Genomic DNA, 9,332 nt, shown 5'->3' with positions numbered 1-9,332 from the left:
AAAAAACAACAGGTTCACTTTGAGGGTGGCCTTACCCAATGTTCTTAGCTGATGTCTTGCTGTTCTATTTGGCTACTGGGAGGAAAGACTTTTTTTTTTTTTTCACTGCCCTGGCCAGAGACTATTTGCATGGGGTAGTAGTGATGCATCGCCTGGCTTTAAGAATAGTTTCTGTGATATACACAGTTTGGTGGTTATAAATTTGCCATAGTGTTTGTGGCAATATGATCCTTGTAAGTGGAGCTAAGACACTGATCACCACATGCATGCAAACCCTGTTAGGTCATTAGCAGGCTGTGGCAGTGAGAACATAGGAGTCTGTAAATTTATTTATCTTGGTTTGCACTTTCAAAAATAACCCAAATCAGTGTATAATATAGAGTCTGCAAACTATGGTATAAATATTTGTAAATAGATCAATCCCGATGGCCTATCATTTATTGAGGCCCTGAAATGCCAGGACAATATAAATACCCCCTTCTTATAGATTTGATAGTCCAAAGGTATTTAGCAAGAGGCATGGTGAGTTTTTTTTTAAGTTGTAACTTGTCACTTTCTCTCTTCCCCATCCCCCCCCCAATACTGTGACCAGAGCAGTATAGTGAAACTGTATTGCTTTTGGGGGGGGGGTGATCAGCATTATTTGTTTTTTTTTTTTTACACTAAGATAGGTTATCGCTGTACAAGCAATCCATTTTTAATGGCATCCATACATGTGCCATTTTGTACACGAGTGATTGGCCACAGCTATTACACTGTAAAGGTCTGCTGTGATTTGTTACATCAATCACTTGATATCAGGGGCAGCCCAGTACAGAAATTTGTATTTCACTGTGTCTGGTGCACAAAGCAGATCTTAGATCACATGAGAGTGGAGAACCTCCTTCTGCGATAACAGTACACCCACCCAGCCATATTATTATAATAGGTTGGGCATGAGGCAGTTAAATAAACCTTACATGTTCATAAATAAAATATCTGTATTAGGGATGCAGCGATACTTTTTTTTTTTTTTTTTTTTTTTTAGTACTAGCCGATACCAAATACCAATACCTACAGCAACTGTTTTGTTTTCACTACAGCTATCAGCAATGGTACAAAGCAAATATAGATTTTTTTTTTTTTTTTTTTTAACTTTGCGCTTTTTCAATGTGAAATGTGTAAAAATATTCACTAACAAAGCAAACAAAAAAAAAAAAAGTTAATTGTTTATCATTTATAAAATAGACGTGGGAAAAAAAAAAACAGGAAAATTATTAAACGGAGGAGAATAGGGAGTTAATTAAGGCTGATTAGAGTAAATTAAGGGTTTATAAGGGGTTAAACAGAGGAACATTTGTTCATCCCTTTGATCTGCAGATGAAGAAGCAGAAAGATTTAAAAAGAAACAATGTTTCTTTTTATTTTAGCATTTCAGTGGCTGAGCAATGTTGTTAACATTGCTGGCTGCTTTTTTTTTTTTTTTTTTTTTACAGCTCCAATTACTGGACTTCTTTAACACTTCAGCTGTCAACAGGGGAGACCCACTGACAGCTCAAAGAACTGAGCCTGAAAGTATCGGAGCATTTGCATGAGTACCGATACTTGTGCAAATACTCGGTATCGATACTAGGATCAGTGCAACTCTAATTTGTATTGAATCTCCTTTACCCTTAATCAGCCACAACTGAGTCTTTTTAGCTATAAGTGTTACTATTTTATATGTTATCTTTCAGTTTCGTTTTTATAGTGTTGCATTAAAAATACACAAACTTTGGGAGAAAAAAAAAAACTTTTAAAAAAAATAAAAATTTTTTTGCTATGTAATATATAGACTAAAAAAAAAAAAAAAATAATAATTGTTGCAAGAAAGCCTAGTTTGTCCCTAAAATTCCATAGGCAGTATACAGGTATGAGAGCTAAATGGGTAAATCAACAAGACTGTCACAAGTGGCCTACAATAATTAACATTTAAATCCTTGATCTACTTCTTCCATGTGGATATAGGAATGTATACTTCAAACTCGTGTAAGAGATACAGTGAAAACTAATTTACAAACAAACAGCAAAAGGTCACCATTGTTGTTTCTGGCAACAAACAGCACACAAATGTACTGGAGTACTTTCCCATGAAATGAACAGACTTACTGTGAAGGGAAAAATAGACCAGTAAAATATTTGTTGCTTAGTCATCTTCTGAATTAAACATCTGCATAGTTACTGCTGCAGCTTGGGGACTAAATAGAAATGCCTGATGGCAAATGACAGTACAGGGTTTGTGGAACATTGTGTGCTACATAGACAGAATAAGTTTAATACTATGTGCATTGAGACATCAGAACGGAGTGCTCAATGGGCATTTCCCATTACCGCCAACACCAAACAACTGCTCTATACCCACAGCACTCGGCCTGGTAATCCATTTTTGTTAAAAAAAAAAAAAAAAACATGTTCAGTCTGGCTGTAAGGTTGAAAAAGGACATGGATCCATCCAGTAACCTATCTCCAGCTTCTTTAGGAAGATATCTAAAAGTGTTTTGTTTTCAAGTGTACACGCTCAGCTACTACCACTTCCTGACAGAGGGGGAGTACCACATTTCTACTACTTTAAAAGTAAAGAACTCTTTCTGCAAGCTAAGATTATGGTCTGATTGCTTTGTTGGAAAGTCTCCCAGGATGTGTACAAGCGCACGGCCCTATAGACAGGATCTTGTCTAAAGCCACCAGAGAACTGAATTAATTCTACTACAGGATCTTGGATAAACAAGCTTACTAATACCAAAGTAAGTATAAAGCTATATAAAATATTAACAAGAGAAATTAAGCAATAATGAAAACCTCTCTTCCATAGTACATGGCTGAAAGCAAAAACGCAGACTCAACCCAGACTGGCTTTTACTGCCATGTATAAAAGTGACAGACCAAAGCTCACCAGAATGCTATTCAACCTTTTCTATACAATTTGATAAGTGAGTAGTGCTCGGCCTCAAGACATTTTAAAGCATACAAACATTTTTGTCACCAATTAAGGCAGAAATTCTGTCACTGTTTATACAGTTCAAAAATAAACCATGCAGTTATTGGGGAGACAACCGCAATGTAGATTAAAGCATATCTAAACTCCAAAAACATGAAATGTCATCTTTAGATTGCAGCTTACCATTCCTTAGATGGCTGCATTTCTGCCTCTTTTCTCCAACTATTGAAGGTGGCCAAACACTATACAATCTGATTCTGGTTTACCAAAACTATACAATAGCTGTGTCCTCCTATCTATCCAATCACTCTGTAACCAATCAGGCAGGCCCTACATAGTCAATAGCCGAGCTAAAGGCATTTGTACAGTGTAAGGTGCACTTTACCAACTTCCAGGGATACACTTCCCTGTTTTCAATACTACAGCTCTGCTCCATATAGGCTGCTGATCGCTCAGCTCCTGCACATGCTGCCAAATGAAGGATCTATGCACAAAAAAGGTAGAAAGAGATTGACCAGCAGAGGAAGACATTGAGATTGATTTACTAAAACTGGAGAGTGCACAAAATCTGCTACAGCTGTACATTGTGGCCAATTAGCTTCTAACTTCAAATTTTTAAATTAAGCTTTGACAAAAAAAAAAAAAAAAACCTGGAACGATTGGTTACTGTGCAGAGGTGCACCAGATTTAGCACTCACCAGTTTTAGTAAATTAACCTCACTGGCTATGTATTCCATGAGAACTGTGCTCACTGACATTGCACGCATTGAAGAAGCATGCTACTACAGAGGTGGCTGGATGGAAGCAATCTCCTGGAGGGGGAGAGCAGGCGCAGAGTGTGTTTTAATAAGGTCAGTTGCTGAACTACTTCCTCACATTATTAACAGTTTTCATGTCCTATAGGACATACACTAGGAAGTCACGTCAAAAGTGCCGACTATGACTATGCCCAGGGTGGCATCTGCACAATTCACAGAAGCTGTACTATTGGTTACCACAATGAAAATGGCTCTATGAATGGAGGAGGTAGATAAATGATCTGCCTACTCTATTCATAGAGTGCTTTTTTTGGAAACGGCTTCTATGTAGCCTCTGTGGAAAGGGCGGGCAATCAGCACACTTTTCATTCATTATAAGTACTGTGCCTGGTGTGGTTCTTTCCTTTTTAAATCCCTAAACATTAGCTATTTATTTATGTGTAAAATAGCAATTGTCTGCCTGTGTGATATCTCTGCTTGTGAATTGAACGTTTTCACCAGAAAATGATTATAAAAGATGTAGAAGCAATGCACTCAACTTTTACAGCTTAGTGAATTCATACTACTAAGTATTAACTACACAAGGGAGACCTTTCAATGGATATGAAAAAAAATAAATGGGTCTTTTTGGTATACATTTGTGACAAATCAATATGTGGGGGACTATTCCGGGTGCATATAACATTTCTTACCTGCATGTAGGACTGCTGACAACGTTGAACCAGCTGATGGAAAGCAGGAGTGCGCAGGTGGTTATGGATGTGGGCGGGGTTAAGTCGCTGAAGAGCCTCCATAATTATTTCCTGTAGGACAAATGGACTGAGCACGCCTTTTGCTGCCCCAACACAGAACTGATGCACATAATTCACTCCTAGGAAAAACAACAAAATGGGTCAGAAAATAAGTGTTTATACTTTAACAGTTGACTATGTATCAAGAACTGCATGACACAGTCTGTGATGCCTCAACTTATTATTTATGAAGCTGCACTGATGAATGACAGGGAGTGAACAAAAAGCATTCTTCCACAAACAATGAGAAATAGAGCCTGTCATCCTTCTTTCGCTTTACCCCGAATCAATGTATTCAGAATTTAAAACAGCCTGAACTCGAGGGACTCCTCATACTCAGCAATCACGTAAGTATATACAACTACAGTATAACCCATGTCAAACACATGTACATCCAACCTTGATTTTTCTTTTTTCTTCCCCCTAGGCCTCATGCATATGGCCTTATTGTTTTTATAAAGGTCCATATGCATGGAAGGTTTGTGCCAATGTTTACATGCGCACAAAATAAATGGACCGCCGTTGCTGCTCACAGCGGGCATGTAAATATCAAGAATTGTGTAGGTAGCTGTGCCTCTGATTACACACTGTTGATGTTTACACCTCCACCTGTACGAATCATTGATAGGACACAAGTCTGAGGTCAATTGGCGCTGCCTCCTACACATTGTTGATGTATGGGTCAGCCCTGTGCAGCAGTAGTGGCCAATAGTGTCCATTCACACTGTACACATATAAACACTATCACAAAATGTTTACTTGCCTACAGCATAAAATCCAGTTCAAGGCAGGACTGCAAATGCAGATTTTTCTTGTTTTGGTTTACACACTGATGGCCACAAAGGAGCGGTGTGCATCGGGCCATAGCATGCTGCATTCACATAGGTATGAATTATGGATCTGTTTGCAGCACACTGTACACCCATGTGCAGGAGCCCTTAAAGTGAAACTGTGGGCGGACAGCTAAATACATGGCTTGATATTCTACAAGACAAAGATTTGTAATTCTTGCCAGTGTTTGTATGATGCACAGGCACACAGGTGACGCACATATATGGGCTCAGAAATTCAGTCTCCTGATTTTTGTTATCACTGCTTTGCATCCAACCAGATCATTGAAAAGGCAATCAACAGCCTCCCCTCAGTCCAGTGATCAGCCAGCTGACTCAGGGAGCAGTAAAGTCAACCCAGGAAGCAGGTTTAGCAAATAAGGAAGTAGCAGCAATCTTACTGAAAAGAAGATGCTTGTGTATTATAAGATGGCTGGGCAAAATCCCAAAACATTCTGCAGGTAGAAAAGTAAAAAAGGTTTTTTCAACAATTTGCCCAGAACAGTGCTTTTATGTGGGATGCGTGTTTGACAGACAATCCCCTGTTAGAAAAATCCCTGTAAAATGCAGCTGTTCCCTCCCAACAGCGATCACCTCCTTCACATGGCACTTGAGACACTGAGAGGATATTCCCTACAAATGGAGGAATAGGAAATTAGAGGTGATGTCCACTGTAATGGGATTTCAGATTTAACCACTTCAGGATTTTAAATGCAGGGGATATGTCCTAAAAAAAAAAAAGAAAAAAAAACCCTTAAGAAAAAAAGTTTCCAGGAAAGTATTGGGACGCATGCCTTTACATGCACATGAAATTTAATGGCATCCCAGTCTTATTCTGTAGGGTTCAATATTGAGTTTGTCCACCCTTTGCAGCTATAACAGCTTCAACTCTTCTGGGAAGGCTGTCTACAAGGTTTAGGAGTGCGTCTATGGGAATGTTTGACCAGTCTTCTAGAAGAGCATTTGTGAGGTCAGGCACTGATGTGGATGAGAAGGCCTGGCTTGCAGTTTTCACTTTAATTTTTCCCAAAGGTGTACTATCGGGTTGAGGTCAGGACTCTGTGCAGGCCAGTCAAGTTCCTCCACCCCAAACTGTCTCATTCATGTTTTTATGGACCTTGCTTTGTGCACTGGTCCAAATCATTTGGTGGAGGGGGGATTATGGTGTGGGGTTGTTTTTCAGGGGTTGGGCTTGGCCCCTTAGTTCCAGTGAAGGGAACTCTTAAGATGTCAGCATACCAAGAAATTTTGGACAATTTCATGCTCCCAACTTTCTGGGAACAGTTTGAGGATGGCCCCTTCCTATTCCAACATGACTGCACACCAGTGCACAGAGCAAGGTCCATAAAGACATGGATGAGCGAGTTTAGGGTGGAGGAACTTGTAATCTATAAGTCTACAGATTACATAGACAATATTGCCTAAAGAAAGCCTAGTTTGTCTCCCATAAAGCAATGTGTAGATTACTCAATTATCTTAAAGTAGAATTTTAGGCAATAGAGGGTTATAACCCGTCAGATTTTTTTTTTTTCTCCCCATCATCTGTGTCCCATTGCAGAGATTTCACTTCACTTCAATTCCTGTTCCATAGCCAAAACAGAAAGTGAGAGGATATCCCTGCAAATTAAGGGAATCCCTTGGGGACCCCCAGGTCACCAGAAGTGTCCCAATTGGAAGATTTTCCATCTATTACTTTTCTGGGGACACCCCTAAATTTGGGATTTTCTTTTACTTCCAATAATAATGGTAAACAGGACAAATAGAGAGGGTGAATCTCCCTAACAGGGGCACAGACAGAAATAAAAACTGACAGGGGGTCCAATCCTTCTCCACCATATCCAAAACTTAAAAAAAAAAGGTTTTGCCTTTAGTTATACTTTATCGCTATATAAACAGGCACATCGTGAAAAAAATGTTCCATCAACAGGGGTTTAAATGCCCAAGAGCAGAAGTGGTTAATGTAGGCTGAAATATGAAATGTGACATTTGATTGGTTAGTACGACAGACCACTTATAGAATAACACCCAAAGAGCCAGGCGAAGTCATTGTTTGATTAACCCATTAATGAATAGAAGAGACACCCAACGTGTACAATGTCATTTCAGTGTGACAAGCAGAACACTCCCCATCCAGCACAAGCGTTCTCTGAAAAGGTCAGTTAACAGAGGATGCATAAACTTGGTCTCATTACAGCAAAGTGGCTGCTGCAATCGGAGAAGCTTGGCATTTACTGCATTCAACACAGGATTAAATATTTCGGCTGCAGAGAATAGGGCAGCTTATCGTTCAGCAGGTCCAGCCCATGATACATCATTAAACGACCTTACCTAACTTGGCAGCTAAACTTAGCAGCCACTTCACATCTTCCGTGTATGGGGGGCTTCTGGAGAAGTTGTTGGGGTGGTCATTGTGAGCTCTGCGTCCCAGCATCTCTAATGCCAGCATCCCTGAGGACACAACACATTTTATGTTAGTATGTATTAAAAAAAAAAAAAGTGAGAGCATATCTTACAAAAGCATTACTTCTCTCCTACAAATATCAAATCCCCCTTCACTACATTCCTCTATTAAAGCATATCTACATCCAAAACTGGATAGAATATATCTATATCCAAAACTTTTTACGATATAATAGAGAAGGATTAGAACAGCTCTCATGTTTTTATTGTGGTCTGTGTCCCTGCTAATCACAATTATGCCCAAGACACAAAGCTGACGTCTTGATGAAACGCGTAGGGCGTGAACCAACACTATCAACATCAAGCCTGAGACATTTTAACCATGTAAGTGCATTTTGTAGATATTACAATATGTTCAAGGATTTCACACTCATGTGGGCTTCTTTTTTTTTTTTTTTTTTTTTACATGAACATCTGCAACACTTACGGTACATGCATTGTGTGATTTTGTTTGCGTGATTGCAGTGCGATTTGTCACGCAACATAAATGCGATGCAATTTTACCACAATTGTTGCGTGACAAATCACAATGCAATCGAGCAAACAAAATCGCCAAACTCCAGCTCACACTGCAGTTGGACAAGCCATTTTAGTGACAGTTTTCTTTTGGGATAAAGGTTTTATATAAATAAATAAAAACGGACCATTGTAAGCACCGGTCAGTGATAAATGCCACATTCGGAGGACAGCTTGGTCTGCTTAAAAAAAACCAACAGACTTGCTGGCTGGATCACTAGAAGAGAATAGCCTAGAAAAGAAAACAAATGCGGCCATCACATCTAAGAATTGGTAAGCTGCAAATATAATAAATGTTTGCTTTTGGGTTTAATATCGCTTTAACCCCAATGATCACTGGGTGGGCAAGCTGGAAAGGCTCAGTTTGCCATAAATAGGCTTTTCTGTCCAGCCCACCTCCTTTTTCCAAGAGAGCATTTAGTATGGTAGGTGTAACTATGACCCAAAAGCTCACAAGACTCATTTGCAAGCATCAAGAGGTTAAGTTTTATCAAAATTAACTAGGCCTCTTTAAAGTATATGTAAACCCTAACTAAATGACTTTGAATTTGCTAAAGTATGGAGTACTGAATAACTGCAATGCTTGTTTGTCAGGGGTGCCATCACCTGGAAATTAGTAATGGGGGAGAGAGAAAATGTTCTGTTAGAGACTTCCATATAGGAGACTGTCCAGAAGTGACAAACTAGGCCATACATGTCAAATTACTTTTTGTTATGTTGGGATGAAGACTCTGACCCAGAATGTGTCAAAAACATGGCGATGAATCCTTGCTCCCAGTAAACATTACAGCAAGCAAGCCTGCAAGTATGGCTCCATGTACTACTCCAGCAGAGCAGGGTTGTGGACACTGGAAGAGCAGCCAAGTCTGTACTGGCTTTAATGTATATGTCTGGCTTAAGCCGGGTACACACACTTTTTTTTGTGCATGGAAAAAAACTGACAGCTCTGGTCGGAGCCATACGAGGTTAGTCCAGCGATCTCTCCCACTGAGCTATTGTGTTCTGACATCCCCCCCCGCCA

General features: G+C 39.5%; 1 protein-coding gene across 2 annotated transcripts in view; it reads right to left on the bottom strand.

Moving 5' to 3' along the window:
- Nucleotides 1–9,332, bottom strand: part of ZSWIM8 (zinc finger SWIM-type containing 8) — a 112,330-nt gene that overhangs the window by 1,514 nt on the left and 101,484 nt on the right. For both annotated transcript variants that reach the window (XM_073596661.1, XM_073596663.1), the window contains 2 exons: nt 7,664–7,783; nt 4,407–4,585 (listed from right to left, as the gene is read on the bottom strand). In XM_073596661.1, the coding sequence (XP_073452762.1) occupies nt 4,407–4,585; nt 7,664–7,783 (299 nt within the window). The remainder of the gene's footprint in view (nt 1–4,406; nt 4,586–7,663; nt 7,784–9,332) is intronic.

The sequence above is a fragment of the Aquarana catesbeiana genome, linkage group LG08 (assembly GCF_042186555.1).
Source record: "Aquarana catesbeiana isolate 2022-GZ linkage group LG08, ASM4218655v1, whole genome shotgun sequence".
Taxonomy (NCBI): domain Eukaryota; kingdom Metazoa; phylum Chordata; class Amphibia; order Anura; family Ranidae; genus Aquarana; species Aquarana catesbeiana.
Note: the sequence above shows the minus strand (reverse complement) of the source record. Positions and strands in the feature narration are given on the sequence as shown.